The sequence below is a fragment of the Oncorhynchus nerka genome, linkage group LG8 (genome assembly GCF_034236695.1).
Source record: "Oncorhynchus nerka isolate Pitt River linkage group LG8, Oner_Uvic_2.0, whole genome shotgun sequence".
Classification (NCBI taxonomy): domain Eukaryota; kingdom Metazoa; phylum Chordata; class Actinopteri; order Salmoniformes; family Salmonidae; genus Oncorhynchus; species Oncorhynchus nerka.
The window spans coordinates 69,276,659-69,296,486 of NC_088403.1; the positions used below are offsets into that span (position 1 = coordinate 69,276,659).

General features: G+C 47.5%; 1 protein-coding gene across 1 annotated transcript in view; it reads right to left on the bottom strand.

Moving 5' to 3' along the window:
* LOC115127846 (SH3 domain-containing protein 19-like) overlaps positions 1–11,602 on the bottom strand; it is a 52,432-nt gene extending 40,830 nt beyond the window's left edge. Inside the window, 5 exon segments of the mRNA XM_065022023.1 lie at positions 1,850–1,985; positions 2,237–2,285; positions 2,918–2,958; positions 7,626–7,650; positions 11,186–11,602. Of these exon segments, the coding sequence (XP_064878095.1) occupies positions 1,850–1,985; positions 2,237–2,285; positions 2,918–2,958; positions 7,626–7,650; positions 11,186–11,291 (357 nt within the window). The 5' untranslated portion in view covers positions 11,292–11,602.
* Positions 11,603–19,828: the final 8,226 nt, after the last annotated feature.

Below are 19,828 nucleotides of genomic sequence, written 5' to 3' on the forward strand. Positions count from 1 at the left end.
GGCGTCCATCATCATACTAAAGGAGATGACTTGGGTGTCCATCACCATACTAAAGGAGATGGCGTGGGTGTCCATCACCATACTAAAGGAGATGGCGTGGGTGTCCATCACCATACTAAAGGAGATGGCGTGGGTGTCGATAAGAAGATTAAATTGTTGTGGTGGGAGGAGGAGGAAGAGGAGGAGGAAGAGGAGGGTTAGTTACCTGTATAGTAAGAGGTATAGTACTGCCCCAGATCATAGTGGTGGGATGAGGAAGAGGAGGAGGAAGAGGAGGGTTAGTTACCTGTATAGTAAGAGGTATAGTACTGCCCCAGATCATAGTGGTGGGAGGAAGAGGAGGAGGAAGAGGAGGGTTAGTTACCTGTATAGTAAGAGGTATAGTACTGCCCCAGATCATAGTGGTGGGATGAGGAAGAGGAGGAGGAAGAGGAGGGTTAGTTACCTGTATAGTAAGAGGTATAGTACTGCCCCAGATCATAGTGGTGGGAGGAAGAGGAGGAGGAAGAGGAGGGTTAGTTACCTGTATAGTAAGAGGTATAGTACTGCCCCAGATCATAGTGGTGGGAGGAAGAGGAGGAGGAAGAGGAGGGTTAGTTACCTGTATAGTAAGAGGTATAGTACTGCCCCAGATCATAGTGGTGGGATGAGGAAGAGGAGGAGGAAGAGGAGGGTTAGTTACCTGTATAGTAAGAGGTATAGTACTGCCCCAGATCATAGTGGTGGGATGAGGAAGAGGAGGAGGAAGAGGAGGGTTAGTTACCTGTATAGTAAGAGGTATAGTACTGCCCCAGATCATAGTGGTGGGATGAGGAAGAGGAGGAGGAAGAGGAGGGTTAGTTACCTGTATAGTAAGAGGTATAGTACTGCCCCAGATCATAGTGGTGGGAGGAAGAGGAGGAGGAAGAGGAGGGTTAGTTACCTGTATAGTAAGAGGTATAGTACTGCCCCAGATCATAGTGGTGGGATGAGGAAGAGGAGGAGGAAGAGGAGGGTTAGTTACCTGTATAGTAAGAGGTATAGTACTGCCCCAGATCATAGTGGTGGGAGGAAGAGGAGGAGGAAGAGGAGGGTTAGTTACCTGTATAGTAAGAGGTATAGTACTGCCCCAGATCATAGTGGTGGGATGAGGAAGAGGAGGAGGAAGAGGAGGGTTAGTTACCTGTATAGTAAGAGGTATAGTACTGCCCCAGATCATAGTGGTGGGATGAGGAAGAGGAGGAGGAGGGTTAGTTACCTGTATAGTAAGAGGTATAGTACTGCCCCAGATCATAGTGGTGGGATGAGGAAGAGGAGGGTTAGTTACCTGTATAGTACGAGGTATAGTACTGCCCCAGATCATAGTGGTGGGATGAGGAAGAGGAGGAGGAGGGTTAGTTACCTGTATAGTAAGAGGTATAGTACTGCCCCAGATCATAGTGGTGGGATGAGGAAGAGGAGGGTTAGTTACCTGTATAGTATGAGGTATACTACTACCCCAGATCATATTGGTGGGATGAGGAAGAGGAGGAGGAGGGTTAGTTACCTGTATAGTAAGAGGTATAGTACTGCCCCAGATCATAGTGGTGGGATGAGGAAGAGGAGGAGGAAGAGGAGGGTTAGTTACCTGTATAGTAAGAGGTATAGTACTGCCCCAGATCATAGTGGTGGGATGAGGAAGAGGAGGAGGAAGAGGAGGGTTAGTTACCTGTATAGTAAGAGGTATAGTACTGCCCCAGATCATAGTGGTGGGATGAGGAAGAGGAGGAGGAAGAGGAGGGTTAGTTACCTGTATAGTAAGAGGTATAGTACTGCCCCAGATCATAGTGGTGGGATGAGGAAGAGGAGGAGGAAGAGGAGGGTTAGTTACCTGTATAGTAAGAGGTATAGTACTGCCCCAGATCATAGCAGCAGGAGGAGGGGGCGGAGGGAATCCCCCAGAAGCCCCGGGGAACCAGGTGTTGGACGCCAGCGGCTCAGCTGATAGTATGGTGATCTCTGGACGGCTTTAATAACATGGAGAGGACATCAGTATGCCACAGGCCAGAGGTATGCCACAGGCCAGAGGTATGCCACAGGCCAGAGGCATGCCACAGGCCAGAGGCATGCCACAGGCCAGAGGTATGTAATCAAAGCTCAATCTATCATGATGAAAGCACCAGAAAGCTAAACTTGGGTGTTTCGGATCTGGATCTGATCTGGATCTGATCTGGATCTGATCTGTGAAATGCGTCACTAAACTCAGCCGTAAACTTACCTCCTGTCTCTGGGGTTGCTCTCGCTCAGGGAAGTGGATCTAGTTGACGCTGAGACAGAGAAACACCGGTTTTTATTGATTTGTATTGAACCAGGAAGAACTATTGAGGTCTGAGAAACCTCTTTCACAAGGGACAGACACCTGGTCAAGAGGGGCAATTTAACCATCACACTCGTTATAAAGCTCATAACATAAGATGGCCTAGTCATAATGGCGTGCTCAAAACAACTGGGAACTTGGAAATCTCAGACTTCCAACTTCAGCGCGTTCAAGACAACTGGGAACTCAGGGAAAAAAAAACTGGTACAACTGGCTAAAATCGTTTTGAAGAGGAATCCAACTCTGGAACTCAGGCCTCTTTCTAGAGCTCTGACTTTACGACCTGAAGATCACTGACGTCACGATTTGACCTCGTATTTTTCCAGTTCCCAGTTGTCTTGAAAGCGGCAAGTGCTACTAACACCAGGGAAGATTTCTTTATAGCTCTAACAACAGTTCCCCTAGCCTACACACTGATCTTGGGTCAGTTTAGCATTTTCCCCACTAACGATTAAGGTTATGCTTTGTTGAAGGGAAGCTGATCCTAGATCTGTACCTAGGGGAAACTTCATCCAGGAGCAGCTCCTATATACAGACAAGTCATCCGTTGTTGTGTAGAGTAATAAAGGAAGGGATACTCACTCCTCTTAATGGCGGCCCTGATGGAGGACAGAGGTCCTTGGCTGGAGGAAAGGAAGAATCAAGAGAAAGTTCACCTGCTATCTTTCTCCATTACAGAATACACAGTGCAGGTTTCCTTCTAGAAACACAGCTAAGGTGTGTGTGTATTTATTATGGATCCCCATTCGTTATAACATCTACAGAAAAGACAGGAATGCCAATGGTGGAGGTGTTGCTGTTTATATTCAGAACCACATTCCTGTAAAGATTATTATGTGATATCAACAGAGAGGTGTATTTTCTGGGTGATTTTCAATATTGACTGGCTTTAATCAAGCTTCCCACTCAAGACAAAGCTTCAAACTGTAACCAGTGCCTGCAACCTGGTTCAGGTTATCAGTCAACCCACCAGGGTAGTTAGAAACAGCACAGGAATGACGTCATCAACATGTATTGATCACATCTTTACTAATGCTGCAGAAATTGGTTTTCAAGCTGTATCCAGATCCATCGGATGTAGTATCCATATCTAGGAAAACCAAAAGACTGGGCCTAATATAGTGTATAAGAGGTCAGGCTGGGCCTAATATAGTGTATAAGAGGCCAGGCTGGGCCTAATATAGTGCATAAGAGGCCAGGCTGGGCCTAATATAGTGTATGAGAGGTCAGGCTGGGCCTAATATAGTGTATAAGAGGTCAGGCTGGGCCTAATATAGTGTATAAGAGGTCAGGCTGGGCCTAATATAGTGTATAAGAGGCCAGGCTGGGCCTAATATAGTGTATAAGAGGCCAGACTGGGCCTAATATAGTGTATAAGAGGTCAGGCTGGGCCTAATATAGTGTATAAGAGGTCAGGCTGGGCCTAATATAGTGTGGGCCTAATATAGTGTATAAGAGGTCAGACTGGGCCTAATATAGTGTATAAGAGGTCAGGCTGGGCCTAATATAGTGTATAAGAGGTCAGACTGGGCCTAATATAGTGTATATGAGGTCAGACTGGGCCTAATATAGTGTATGAGAGGTCAGACTGGGCCTAATATAGTGTATAAGAGGTCAGACTGGGCCTAATATAGTGTATAAGAGGTCAGGCTGGGCCTAATATAGTGTATAAGAGGTCAGGCTGGGCCTAATATAGTGTATAAGAGGTCAGGCTGGGCCTAATATAGTGTATAAGAGGTCAGGCTGGGCCTAATATAGTGTATAAGAGGTCAGGCTGGGCCTAATATAGTGTATAAGAGGTCAGGCTGGGCCTAATATAGTGTATAAGAGGTCAGGCTGGGCCTAATATAGTGTATAAGAGGTCAGGCTGGGCCTAATATAGTGTATAAGAGGTCAGGCTGGGCCTAATATAGTGTATAAGAGGTCAGGCTGGGCCTAATATAGTGTATAAGAGGTCAGGCTGGGCCTAATATAGTGTATAAGAGGTCAGGCTGGGCCTAATATAGTGTATAAGAGGTCAGGCTGGGCCTAATATAGTGTATAAGAGGTCAGGCTGGGCCTAATATAGTGTATAAGAGGTCAGGCTGGGCCTAATATAGTGTATAAGAGGTCAGGCTGGGCCTAATATAGTGTATAAGAGGTCAGGCTGGGCCTAATATAGTGTATAAGAGGTCAGGCTGAGTCTAATATAGTGTATAAGAGGTCAGACTGGGCCTAATATAGTGTATGAGAGGTCAGGCTGGGCCTAATATAGTGTATAAGAGGTCAGGCTGGGCCTAATATAGTGTATAAGAGGTCAGGCTGGGCCTAATATAGTGTATAAGAGGTCAGACTGGGCCTAATAGAGTGTATATGAGGTCAGACTGGGCCTAATATAGTGTATGAGAGGTCAGGCTGGGCCTAATATAGTGTATAAGAGGTCAGACTGGGCCTAATATAGTGTATAAGAGGTCAGGCTGGGCCTAATATAGTGTATAAGAGGTCAGGCTGGGCCTAATATAGTGTATAAGAGGTCAGGCTGAGTCTATTATAGTGTATAAGAGGTCAGACTGGGCCTAATATAGTGTATGAGAGGTCAGGCTGGGCCTAATATAGTGTATAAGAGGTCAGGCTGGGCCTAATATAGTGTATAAGAGGTCAGGCTGGGCCTAATAGAGTGTATATGAGGTCAGACTGGGCCTAATATAGTGTATGAGAGGTCAGGCTGGGCCTAATATAGTGTATGAGAGGTCAGGCTGGGCCTAATATAGTGTATGAGAGGTCAGGCTGGGCCTAATATAGTGTATGAGAGGTCAGGCTGGGCCTAATATAGTGTATAAGAGGTCAGGCTGGGCCTAATATAGTGTATAAGAGGTCAGGCTGGGCCTAATATAGTGTATAAGAGGTCAGGCTGGGCCTAATATAGTGTATAAGAGGTCAGGCTGGGCCTAATATAGTGTATAAGAGGTCAGGCTGGGCCTAATATAGTGTATAAGAGGTCAGGCTGGGCCTAATATAGTGTATAAGAGGTCAGGCTGGGCCTAATATAGTGTATAAGAGGTCAGGCTGGGCCTAATATAGTGTATAAGAGGTCAGGCTGGGCCTAATATAGTGTATAAGAGGTCAGGCTGGGCCTAATATAGTGTATAAGAGGTCAGACTGGGCCTAATATAGTGTATAAGAGGTCAGGCTGGGCCTAATATAGTGTATGAGAGGTCAGACTGGGCCTAATATAGTGTATGAGAGGTCAGGCTGGGCCTAATATAGTGTATAAGAGGTCAGGCTGGGCCTAATATAGTGTATAAGAGGTCAGACTGGGCCTAATATAGTGTATAAGAGGTAAGGCTGGGCCTAATATAGTGTATATGAGGTCAGACTGGGCCTAATATAGTGTATGAGAGGTCAGGCTGGGCCTAATATAGTGTATAAGAGGCCAGACTGGGTCTAATATAGTGTATAAGAGGTCAGGCTGGGCCTAATATAGTGTATAAGAGGTCATACAAGAAGTTTTGTAGTGATTCATATGTTGATGATGTAAATAATATTTTCTGGTCTGTGGTGAGTAATGAGGAGCAACCAGACGCTGCTGGTCTGTGGTGTTTAATGAGGAGCAACCAGACGCTGCTGGTCTGTGGTGTGTAATGAGGAGCAACCAGACGCTGCTGGTCTGTGGTGTGTAATGAGGAACAACCAGACGCTGCTGGTCTGTGGTGTGTAATGAGGAGCAACCAGACGCTGCTGGTCTGTGGTGAGTAATGAGGAGCAACCAGACGCTGCTGGTCTGTGGTGAGTAATGAGGAGCAACCAGACGCTGCTGGTCTGTGGTGTGTAATGAGGAGCAACCAGACACTGCTGGTCTGTGGTGTGTAATGAGGAGCAACCAGACGCTGCTGGTCTGTGGTGTGTAATGAGGAGCAACCAGACGCTGGTCTGTGGTGTGTAATGAGGAGCAACCAGACGCTGCTGGTCTGTGGTGTGTAATGAGGAGCAACCAGACGCTGCTGGTCTGTGGTGTGTAATGAGGAGCAACCAGACGCTGCTGGTCTGTGGTGTGTAATGAGGAGCAACCAGACGCTGCTGGTCTGTGGTGTGTAATGAGGAGCAACCAGACGCTGCTGGTCTGTGGTGTGTAATGAGGAGCAACCAGACGCTGTTGGTCTGTGGTGTGTAATGAGGAGCAACCAGACGCTGCTGGTCTGTGGTGTGTAATGAGGAGCAACCAGAATCGGCTGGTCTGTGGTGTGTAATGAGGAGCAACCAGACGCTGCTGGTCTGTGGTGTGTAATGAGGAGCAACCAGATGCTGTTGGTCTGTGGTGTGTAATGAGGAGCAACCAGACGCTGCTGGTCTGTGGTGTGTAATGAGGAGCAACCAGAATCGGCTGGTCTGTGGTGTGTAATGAGGAGGAACCAGACGCTGCCCTGGACACATTAATGAAACTACTTACCCCAGTTACTAATAAACACCCATTAAGAACATGACTGTAAAAACATTTATCCTTGTGAACTGATGAGGAATTTAAAAAGTGTTTGGTTGAGAGGGATGAGGCAAAGAGATGGCAAATAAGTCTGGCTGCACAACCGATTGGCAAACGAACTGCAAGTTGACAAATCATGAGACTAAACAGAATGAAAACAAGAAGAAACTACACTATGAAACGAAGATAAATGACAAAGAATGACAGTTAAATGCTTTGGAGCTTAAATTACATTTTGGGGGAAAAAGGCAAACTCAGCTCCATTATTCATAGAATCAGATGGATCATTCATCACAAAGCCCAATGATATTGCTGAATACTTGAATTACTTTTTCATTGGCAAGATTAGCAATCTTAGGGATGACATGCCAGCAACAAACGCTGACACTACACATCCAAGTATATCGGACCAAATTATGAAAGACAAGAATTGTACTTTGAAATCCCTAAAGTCAGTGTGGAAGAGGTTAAAAAAAAGTGAGTGTTTGTCTATCAACAATGACAAGCCACCGGGGTCTGACAATCTGGATGGAAAATTACTGAGGATAATAGCAGACAATTTAGCCACTCAGGAACCCCATTAGTTCCTGCCAAGGCAGCAGCTACTCTTCCTGGCGTTTATTATGGATCCACGTTAGTTCCTGTCTCTTCCTGAGGTCCTGCTAAATTGGTGTATTGGAGGAAGTTAGATAGACTACTACACTTGTTCGGGAGGGAAAATCCTCACCCAAAACCACTAGCCCTGTTAATACCTCCTAACCTCATAGCCACGTGTTTGTCTGTGTGTGTCAAGCAAGGTAATAATTAATATGACAGTTATCTGTCAGAACTCACCTCAGTCTGTGTTCCTTGTGCCTCTCTGAGAGCAAGAGAGAGAAAGAAAGAGAGAGAGAGAGAGAGAGAGAGAGAGAGAGAGAGAGAGAGAGAGAAGAGAGGGAGAAAGAGAGAGAGAGCGAGAAGAGAGGGAGAAAGAGAGAGAGAAAGAGAGAAGAGAGAAGAGGGAGAAAAAGAGAGAGAGAAAGAGAGAAGAGAGAGAGAGAAGAGAGCGAGAAAGAGAGAGAGTGAGAAGAGAGCGAGAAGAGAGAGAAAGAAGAGCATGGTTACTGAGAGAACAGTAGCTACAGTTTACCTGGCCACTCTTACCACCCTGGAGATGATCAGCTTCAAACAGGCGTATTCCCCCTTTAACTCCCCCATTCTCACGTGAACTCCCCTGGTCCAATAGAATAAAGATAGATAACTCCCCTGGTCCAATAGAATAAAGACAGATCACTCCCCTGGTCCAATAGAATAAAGACAGATCACTCCCCTGGTCCAATAGAATAAAGACAGATCACTCCCCTGGTCCAATAGAATAAAGACAGATCACTCCCCTGGTCCAATAGAATAAAGACAGATCACTCCCCTGGTCCAATAGAATAAAGATAGATAACTCCATTGGTCCAATAGAATAAAGATAGATAACTCCCCTGGTCCAATAGAATAAAGATAGATAACTCCCCTGGTCCAATAGAATAAAGATATATAACTCCCCTGGTCCAATAGAATAAAGATAGATAACTCCATTGATCCAATTGAATAAAGATAGATAACTCCCCTGGTCCAATAGAATAAAGATAGATAACTCCCCTGGTCCAATAGAATAAAGATAGATAACTCCCCTGGTCCAATAGAATAAAGATAGATAACTCCCCTGGTCCAATAGAATGTAGTAAACTGAAGAATGTGAACCGCTGTCCAACGGAACTCCCTCTCTGGGTTCCAGAATGTAGTAAACTGAAGAAAGTCAACCGCTGTCCAACGGAACTCTCTCTCTGGGTTCCAGAATGTAGTAAACTGAAGAAAGTGAACCGCTGTCCAACGGAACTCTCTCTCTGGGTTCCAGAATGTAGTAAACTGACGAGGGGTCAACCGCTGTCCAACGGAACTCTCTCTCTGGGTTCCAGAATGTAGTAAACTGAAGAAAGTCCACCGCTGTCCAACGGAACTCTCTCTCTGGGTTCCAGAATGTAGTAAACTGACGAAAGTCAACCGCTGTCCAACGGAACTCTCTCTCTGGGTTCCAGAATGTAGTAAACTGAAGAAAGTCAACCGCTGTCCAACGGAACTCTCTCTCTGGGTTCCAGAATGTAGTAAACTGGAGAAAGTCCACCGCTGTCCAACGGAACTCCCTCTTCCAGAAAGCAAGGCTTTGTCCCTAATGGAAACCCATGTAGTGCACTACAGTGCATTCGGAAAGTATTCAGACCCCTTCACTTTGTCCACATTTTGTTGTGTTTACAGTCAAACTGAGCAATCGGGGGAGAAGGGCCTTGGTCAGGGAGGTGACCAAGAACACGATGGTCACTCTGATAGAGCTCCAGAGTTCCTCTGTGGAGGTGGGAGAATCTTACAGACGAACAACCATCTCTGCAGCACTCCACCAATCAGGCCTTTATGGTACATTGGCCAGACGGAAGCCACTCCTCAGCGAAAGGCACATGACAGCCAGCTTGGAATTGGTCAAAAGGCATCTAGAGGACTCGAAGACCATGAGAAACAAGATCCTCTGGTCTGATGAAACCAAGAATTGAATTATTTGGCCTGAATGCCATGCGTCACATCTGGAGGAAACCTGGCACCATCCCTACAGTGAAGCATGGTGGTGGCAGCATCATGCTGTGCGGATGTTATTCAGCGACAGGGACTGGGAGACTAGTCAGGATCGAGGGAAAGATGAACGGAGCAAAGTACAGAGAGATCCTTGATGAAAACCTGCTGCAGAGTGCTCAGGACCTCAGACTGGGGCGAAGGTTCACCTTCCAACAGGACAACAACCCTAAGCACACAGCCAAGACAATACAGGAGTGGCTTCGGGACAACTCTGAATGTCCTTGAGTGGCCCAGTCAGAGCCCAGCATTGAACCCAATCTAACATCTCTGGAGAGACCTGAAAATATCTGTGCAGCGACGCTCCCCATCCAACCTGACAGAGCTTGAGAGGATCTGCAGAGAAGAATGTGGGAAACTCCCCAAATACAGGTGTGCCAAGCTTGTAGCGTCATACCCAAGATGACTGGAGGCTGTAATCGCTGCCAAAGGTGCGTCAACAAAGTACTGAGTAAAAGGGCCTGAATACTTATGTAAATGTGATATTTCAGTTTTACATATTTTATCAATTTGCAAAAATGTCGATTTTTCTTTTTTTTGCTTCGTCATTATGGGATATTGAGTCATTATGGGGTATTGAGTCATTATGGGGTATTGAGTCATTATGGGATATTGAGTCATTATGGGGTATTGAGTCATTATGGGGTATTGAGTCATTATGGGGTATTGAGTCATTATGGGGTATTGAGTCATTATGGGGCATTGAGTCATTATGGGATATTGAGTCATTATGGGGTATTGAGTCATTATGGGATATTGAGTCATTATGGGGTATTGTGATGTCATTGTGGGGTATTGAGTCATTATGGGGTATTGAGTCATTATGGGGTATTGTGATGTCATTGTGGGGTATTGTGTGTAGATTGATGAGGGGGGGGGAACTATTGAATCCATTTTAGAACAGGGCTGTAAGGTAACAAAATGTGGAAAGAGTCAAGGGGTCTGAATACTTTCTGAACACCCTGTATTTAGGGTGCCATTTGGTACACAAGCTAATTGCTCTTAGTATGAATGCAGTTTCATTATGCATGAGCTATAATGCATTATAACGCTGATATGAAGGATTTATTTAGGACCTCATGAATATCTGAAACAGCATGTCAGGCTTCACCACATTTGTGTGTGTGTGTGTGTGTGTGGGTGCGTGTGCAGGTGCAGGTGTGTGTGTGCGTGCTCTGAGAGGAGGTACCAGGGAGAGCTGATTCACCCCAGGAATGCAGAGGGTAGGCCCTGCCAGGACACACACACACACACACACACACACACACACACACACACACACACACACACACACACAGTTAGCAAATGTATCTAGGCCTAGATCTTTTCACTCTGGCCAGAGAGCGATTCTACTTGATGCCTGCAGGATGTGTTTGTGTCTTCCCTGTCAGGCTGAAGGAATGTGAGGATTTGTTGTGTTTTGTTTTCCCAAGCGGTGTCTGAAACAGCACCCTATTCCCTATGTAGTGAAATATTTTTGACCTGGGCTCTGATCAAAAGGAGTGCACTATCTAGGAAATAGGGTGCCATTTGGGATGAACCCCTAGTCCTCCTCCTCCTCCTATCCAACAGAGACCAGCCAACCATACCAGGTATCAAATGGAAGAAAACCTACTGAAACAGGACTGACAGAACAAACAAGAAACACTTTTTTTTTGTGTTCCGTTGCAAAACGTTTTTCTACAGTGTGCACTAATGAATATAAGCAGAGATTGTGGGGAAGGTTGTTTGGTGAGATATTTTACCTCCAGATGAGTTGGTCGGTCTGGGTTGGCGTCTTATAACAGGTTCCCTCGGCTCTCCTCTCAAACTCTCCCGCTCCTCGTCCTCCATTCTCCTCGCCTCAGCCATTGCAGAGAGACAATATCCTAGTGTGAGAACGAAGATGACTGGCTAGTGCGACAACTCCAATACAATGGATACCAGCAACAATTCCCTAATTAGTCGAGAAACCGACTGGCTGCCGGAGACGTGCGCGAACGGCTCCCCAACTTTGACCAAAACAACACAACTCGCATAACTTGTCACAAAATAAGTAATTCGCCACCGTTGGTATTGTTTAAAACTATCATCAAAAAATGAAAAAACAATAGTTATTTGTTGATAATAAAAGCCGGAGAGACAATCGAATAATAGTTAGTCTGGCATCTCTCGCTCCAAGACGTGTGTGTCGTGAGCAACAATAGTGGAATCGACGGTTCGCTTTCAAATTAAAAGTTTCCCATTGATACTGATACAAACGGATGAAAATAGTGGGAATCGTGCCACAATTGAACTAGATAATGCTAAACAAAGTTGCAATGTTGTTATATAAAAACAACCAAATAAAATAATTTTATTTTTTTATTTTTTTAAAAGATACAAATCTGTTGAATTCGCTGTGGATGTATTGTCTTCAGGATTGCATTGTGGCATTGGATCTGGGATATCAGCCTACTCAGTGACACCCACAGAACACAACTATAAATAAGTGTCACTGATATCCAGGATATTTATGTTTTTACTATGTGCTACCACAACAAATGTGGCTTCATGAAAAATAATTGTTCTACTTCTTAAAACACCAAATCCAAATCGAATCAAATTGTATTTGTCACAACAGGTGTAGACTTTATCATGAACTGATAATGACAAGGCCTTAAGGCTGTAGATTTAGTTTCTGAGTAACGGTTCGTGAACTGATAATGACAAGGCCTTAAGGCTGTAGATTTAGTTTCTGAGTAACGGTTCGTGAACTGATAATGACAAGGCCTTAAGGCTGTAGATTTAGTTTCTGAGTAACGGTTCGTGTACTGATAATGACAAGGCCTTAAGGCTGTAGATTTCGTTTCTGAGTAACGGTTCATGTACCAATGTTTAATGTAACCAATGTTGTTCCTGGAATGTACTTTTTATTTTATTTTAAATGACATTTATCTGAAAATGTGATTTACACGTGACAATTCATGCGTCCTTGCTCTGTTTAGAGGAAAATGTGGAGGCAAATTGCTTTGTGTTGTCGTGTCCGTCTTCACTAGTAATGTCTTGGGTTCATGGATTACAAAGCTGTGAGACTTATTGCACAAGCTCCCACTCTGATGGATTATTTGTAGTACAAGACAGCCTCCGATCCCATCATCTGAAACGTCTCTTAGTTCAAGCAGGAGATCTTTTCTATTCCTGCCGTTAACATCTGCCTTGTTTTCACACAGACTGCAAATGAGAACATCTAGACTGAGAGTATAGAGCAGATCGTTTGCTAATGAGAACATCTAGACTGAGAGTATAGAGCAGATCGTTTGCTAATGAGAACATCTAGACTGAGAGTATAGAGCAGATCGTTTGCTAATGAGAACATCTGGACTGAGATCGTTTGCTAATGACTGAACATCTTTGCTAATGAGAACATCTAGACTGAGAGTATAGAGCAGATCGTTTGCTAATGAGAACATCTAGACTGAGAATATAGAGCAGATCGTTTGCTAATGAGAACATCTAGACTGAGAATATAGAGCAGATCGTTTGCTAATGAGAACATCTAGACTGAGAGTATAGAGCAGATCGTTTGCTAAGAAACTTACTGGAAACATTTATTTATTCAAAGTTCTGAATAATTTCTCTCACATCACCGTATTTGCCTTGTTGATGAATCGACCACTGATTGCATTGATTTGACTTGTTGATGAATCGACCACTGATTGCATTGACTTGTTGATGAATCGACCACTGATTGCATTGACTTGTTGATGAATCGACCACTGATTGCATTGACTTGTTGATGAATCGACCACTGATTGCATTGACTTGTTGATGAATCGACCACTGATTGCATTGACTTGTTGATGAATCGACCACTGATTGCATTGACTTGTTGATGAATCGACCACTGATTGCATTGATTTGTTGATGAATCAACCACTGATTGCATTGACTTGTTGATGAATCGACCACTGATTGCATTGACTTGTTGATGAATCGACCACTGATTGCATTGACTTGTTGATGAATCGACCACTGATTGCATTGACTTGTTGATGAATCGACCACTGATTGCATTGACTTGTTGATGAATCGACCACTGATTGCATTGATTTGACTTGTTGATGAATCGACCACTGATTGCATTGACTTGTTGATGAATCGACCACTGATTGCATTGACTTGTTGATGAATCGACCACTGATTGCATTGATTTGACTTGTTGATGAATCGACCACTGATTGCATTGACTTGTTGATGAATCGACCACTGATTGCATTGATTTGTTGATGAATCGACCACTGATTGCATTGATTTGACTTGTTGATGAATCGACCACTGATTGCATTGACTTGTTGATGAATCGACCACTGATTGCATTGACTTGTTGATGAATCGACCACTGATTGCATTGACTTGTTGATGAATCGACCACTGATTGCATTGACTTGTTGATGAATCGACCACTGATTGCATTGACTTGTTGATGAATCGACCACTGATTGCATTGACTTGTTGATGAATCGACCACTGATTGCATTGATTTGACTTGTTGATGAATCGACCACTGATTGCATTGACTTGTTGATGAATCGACCACTGATTGCATTGACTTGTTGATGAATCGACCACTGATTGCATTGACTTGTTGATGAATCGACCACTGATTGCATTGACTTGTTGATGAATCGACCACTGATTGCATTGACTTGCTGCTGCTCCAGTTTCAACTGTTCTGCCTTATTATTATTCGACCATGCTGGTCATTTATGAACATTTGAACATCTTGGCCATGTTCTGTTATAATCTCCACCCGGCACAGCCAGAAGAGGACTGGCCACCCCACATAGCCTGGTTCCTCTCTAGGTTTCTTCCTAGGTTTTGGCCTTTCTAGGGAGTTTTTCCTAGCCACCGTGCTTCTACACCTGCATTGCTTGCTGTTTGGGGTTTTAGGCTAGGTTTCTGTACAGCACTTTGAGATATAGGCTGATGTACGAAGGGCTATATAAATACATTTGATTTGATTTGATTTGACTTGTTGATGAATCGACCACTGATTGCATTGATTTGCCTTGTTCAACGGCTGCAGCACAACGTCGATAACGGTGATCCCGAATAGCACTTTGTAATCTAGAATGACATTCTTTTAAAGCATCAACAAATACATTCTAAAATGGTTGAAGAACAATCCTTAGCATGTATTGGAGTTATCTGGGGTCTGCATGTAAGCAATATCTGGATACCAAGGTCAGGTCCCCAATTAAAGGCCATGGTCAGGTCCCCCATTACAGGCCTTGGTCAGGTCCCCCATTAAAGGCCTTGGTCAGGTCCCCCATTTACAGGCCTTAATCAGGTCCCCCATTAAAGGCCTTGGTCAGGTCCCCCATTACAGGCCTTGGTCAGGTCCCCCATTAAAGGCCTTGGTCAGGTCCCCCATTAAAGGCCTTGGTCAGGTCCCCCATTACAGGCCTTGGTCAGGTCCCCCATTACAGGCCATGGTCAGGTCCCCCATTAAAGGCCTTGGTCAGGTCCCCCATTACAGGCCTTGGTCAGGTCCCCCATTACAGGCCATGGTCAGGTCCCCCATTACAGGCCTTGGTCAGGTCCCCCATTACAGGCCTTGGTCAGGTCCCCCATTACAGGCCTTGGTCAGGTCCCCCATTACAGGCCTTGGTCAGGTCCCCCATTACAGGACATGGTCAAGTCCCCCATTACAGTCAGGTCCCCCATTACAGGCCATGGTCAGGTACCCCATTAAAGGCCTTGGTCAGGTCCCCCATTACAGGCCTTGGTCAGGTCCCCCATTAAAGGCCTTGGTCAGGTCCCCCATTACAGGCCTTGGTCAGGTCCCCCATTAAAGGCCTTGGTCAGGTCCCCCATTACAGGCCTTGGTCAGGTCCCCCATTACAGGCCTTGGTCAGGTCCCCCATTACAGGCCTTGGTCAGGTCCCCCATTAAAGGCCTTGGTCAGGTCCCCCATTACAGGCCTCAGGTCCCCCATTACAGGCCTTGGTCAGGTCCCCCATTAAAGGCCTTGGTCAGGTCCCCCATTACAGGCCTTGGTCAGGTCCCCCATTAAAGGCCTTGGTCAGGTCCCCCATTACAGGCCTTAGTCAGGTCCCCCATTACAGGCCTTGGTCAGGTCCCCCATTACAGGACATGGTCAAGTCCCCCATTACAGTCAGGTCCCCCATTACAGGCCTTCAGGTCCCCCATTAAGGCCTTGGTCCCCCATTACAGGCCTTGGTCAAGTCCCCCATTACAGTCAGGTCCCCCATTACAGGCCTTGGTCAGGTCCCCCATTAAAGGCCTTGGTCAGGTCCCCCATTACAAGCCTTGGTCAGGTCCCCCATTAAAGGCCTTGGTCAGGTCCCCCATTACAGGCCTTGGTCAGGTCCCCCATTACAGGCCTTGGTCAGGTCCCCCATTACAGGTCTTAGTCAGGTACCCCATTACAGGCCTTAGTCAGGTACCCCATTACAGGCCTTAGTCAGGTCCCCCATTACAGGCCTCAGTCAGGTCCCCCATTACATGCCTTGGTCAGGTCCCCCGTTACATGCCTTGGTCAGGTCCCCCATTACAGGCCTTGGTCAGGTCCCCCATTACAGGCCTTGGTCAGGTCCCCCATTACAGGCCTTGGTCAGGTCCCCCATTACAGGCCTTGGTCAGGTTCCCCATTACATGCCTTGGTCAACACTAGAGCAGTGTTGGAATGTGGAGCTGGGCTAGAGCAGTGTTGGAAGGTGGAGCTGGACTAGAGCAGTGTTGGAAGGTGGAGCTGGACTAGAGCAGTGTTGGAAGGTGGAGCTGGACTAGAGCAGTGTTGGAAGGTGGAGCTGGACTAGAGCAGTGTTGGAAGGTGGAGCTGGACTAGAGCAGTGTTGGAAGGTGGAGCTGGACTTAGAGCAGTGTTGGAAGGTGGAGCTGGACTAGAGCAGTGTTGGAAGGTGGAACTGGACTAGAGCAGTGTTGGAAGGTGGAGCTGGACTAGAGCAGTGTTGGAAGGTGGAGCTGGACTAGAGCAGTGTTGGAAGGTGGAGCTGGACTAGAGCAGTGTTGGAAGGTGGAGCCTGGACTAGAGCAGTGTTGGAAGGTGGAGCTGGACTAGAGCAGTGTTGGAAGGTGGAGCTGGACTAGAGCAGTGCTGGAAGGTGGAGCTGGACTAGAGCAGTGTTGGAAGGTGGAGCTGGACTAGAGCAGTGTTGGAAGGTGGAGCCTGGACTAGGGCAGTGTTGGAAGGTGGAGCTGGACTAGAGCAGTGTTGGAAGGTGGAGCTGGACTAGAGCAGTGTTGGAAGGTGGAGCTGGACTAGAGCAGTGTTGGAAGGTGGAGCTGGACTAGAGCAGTGTTGGAAGGTGGAGCTGGACTTAGAGCAGTGTTGGAAGGTGGAGCTGGACTAGAGCAGTGTTGGAAGGTGGAACTGGACTAGAGCAGTGTTGGAAGGTGGAGCTGGACTAGAGCAGTGTTGGAAGGTGGAGCTGGACTAGAGCAGTGTTGGAAGGTGGAGCTGGACTAGAGCAGTGTTGGAAGGTGGAGCCTGGACTAGAGCAGTGTTGGAAGGTGGAGCTGGACTAGAGCAGTGTTGGAAGGTGGAGCTGGACTAGAGCAGTGCTGGAAGGTGGAGCTGGACTAGAGCAGTGTTGGAAGGTGGAGCTGGACTAGAGCAGTGTTGGAAGGTGGAGCTGGACTAGAGCAGTGTTGGAAGGTGGAGCTGGACTAGAGCAGTGTTTGAAGGTGGAGCCTGGACTATAGCAGTGTTGGAAGGTGGAGGCTGGACTAGAGCAGTGTTGGAAGGTGGAGCTGGACTAGAGCAGTGCTGGAAGGTGGAGCTGGACTATAGCAGTGTTGGAAGGTGGAGCTGGACCAGAGCAGTGTTGGAAGGTGGAGCTGGACTAGAGCAGTGTTGGAAGGTGGAGCCTGGACTAGAGCAGTGTTGGAAGGTGGAGCTGGACTAGAGCAGTGCTGGAAGGTGGAGCTGGACTAGAGCAGTGTTGGAAGGTGGAGCCTGGACCAGAGCAGTGTTGGAAGGTGGAGCCTGGACCAGAGCAGTGTTGGAAGGTGGAGCTGGACCAGAGCAGTGTTGGAAGGTGGAGCTGGACCAGAGCAGTGTTGGAAGGTGGAGCCTGGACCAGAGCAGTGCTGGAAGGTGGAGCTGGACTAGAGCAGTGTTGGAAGGTGGAGCTGGACTAGAGCAGTGTTGGAAGGTGGAGCTGGACTAGAGCAGTGTTGGAAGGTGGAGCTGGACTAGAGCAGTGTTGGAAGGTGGAGCTGGACTAGAGCAGTGTTGGAAGGTGGAGCTGGACTAGAGCAGTGTTGGAAGGTGGAGCTGGACTAGAGCAGTGTTGGAAGGTGGAGCTGGACTAGAGCAGTGTTGGAAGGTGGAGCTGGACTAGAGCAGTGCTGGAAGGTGGAGCTGGACTATAGCAGTGTTGGAAGGTGGAGCTGGACCAGAGCAGTGTTGGAAGGTGGAGCTGGACTAGAGCAGTGTTGGAAGGTGGAGCCTGGACTAGAGCAGTGTTGGAAGGTGGAGCTGGACTAGAGCAGTGCTGGAAGGTGGAGCTGGACTAGAGCAGTGTTGGAAGGTGGAGCCTGGACCAGAGCAGTGTTGGAAGGTGGAGCTGGACCAGAGCAGTGTTGGAAGGTGGAGCCTGGACCAGAGCAGTGCTGGAAGGTGGAGCTGGACTAGAGCAGTGTTGGAAGGTGGAGCTGGACTAGAGCAGTGTTGGAAGGTGGAGCTGGACTAGAGCAGTGTTGGAAGGTGGAGCTGGACTAGAGCAGTGTTGGAAGGTGGAGCTGGACTAGAGCAGTGTTGGAAGGTGGAGCTGGACTAGAGCAGTGTTGGAAGGTGGAGCTGGACTAGAGCAGTGTTGGAAGGTGGAGCTGGACTAGAGCAGTGTTGGAAGGTGGAGCTGGACTAGAGCAGTGCTGGAAGGTGGAGCTGGACTATAGCAGTGTTGGAAGGTGGAGCTGGACCAGAGCAGTGTTGGAAGGTGGAGCTGGACTAGAGCAGTGTTGGAAGGTGGAGCCTGGACTAGAGCAGTGTTGGAAGGTGGAGCTGGACTAGAGCAGTGCTGGAAGGTGGAGCTGGACTAGAGCAGTGTTGGAAGGTGGAGCCTGGACCAGAGCGGTGTTGGAAGGTGGAGCCTGGACCAGAGCAGTGTTGGAAGGTGGAGCTGGACCAGAGCAGTGTTGGAAGGTGGAGCTGGACCAGAGCAGTGTTGGAAGGTGGAGCCTGGACCAGAGCAGTGCTGGAAGGTGGAGCTGGACTAGAGCAGTGTTGGAAGGTGGAGCTGGACTAGAGCAGTGTTGGAAGGTGGAGCTGGACTAGAGCAGTGTTGGAAGGTGGAGCTGGACTAGAGCAGTGTTGGAAGGTGGAGCTGGACTAGAGCAGTGTTGGAAGGTGGAGCTGGACTAGAGCAGTGTTGGAAGGTGGATCTGGACTAGAGCAGTGTTGGAAGGTGGATCTGGACTAGAGCAGTGTTGGAAGGTGGAGCTGGACTAGAGCAGTGTTGGAAGGTGGAGCTGGACTAGAGCAGTGTTGGAAGGTGGAGCTGGACTAGAGCAGTGTTGGAAGGTGGAGCTGGACTAGAGCAGTGCTGGAAGGTGGAGCTGGACTAGAGCAGTGTTGGAAGGTGGAGCTGGACCAGAGCAGTGTTGGAAGGTGGAGCTGGACTAGAGCAGTGTTGGAAGGTGGAGCCTGGACTAGAGCAGTGTTGGAAGGTGGAGCTGGACTAGAGCAGTGCTGGAAGGTGGAGCTGGACTAGAGCAGTGTTGGAAGGTGGAGCCTGGAGCAGAGCAGTGTTGGAAGGTGGAGCTGGACTAGAGCAGTGTTGGAAGGTGGAGCCTGGACTAGAGCAGTGTTGGAAGGTGGAGCTGGACTAGAGCAGTGTTGGAAGGTGGAGCTGGACCAGAGCAGTGTTGGAAGGTGGAGCCTGGACCAGAGCAGTGTTGGAAGGTGGAGCTGGACCAGAGCAGTGTTGGAAGGTGGAGCTGGACCAGAGCAGTGTTGGAAGGTGGAGCTGGACTAGAGCAGTGTTGGAAGGTGGAGCTGGACTAGAGCAGTGTTGGAAGGTGGAGCTGGACTAGAGCAGCGTTGGAAGGTGGAGCTGGACTAGAGCAGTGTTGGAAGGTGGAGCTGGACTAGAGCAGTGTTGGAAGGTGGAACTGGACTAGAGCAGTGTTGGAAGGTGGAGCCTGGACTAGAGCAGTGTTGAAGGTGGAGCTGGACTAGAGCAGTGTTGGAAGGTGGAGCTGGACTAGAGCAGTGCTGGAAGGTGGAGCCTGGATTAGAGCAGTGTTGGAAGGTGGAGCCTGGACTAGAGCAGTGTTGGAAGGTGGAGCTGGACTAGAGCAGTGTTGGAAGGTGGAGCTGGACTAGAGCAGTGTTGGAAGGTGGAGCTGGACTAGAGCAGTGTTGGAAGGTGGAGCTG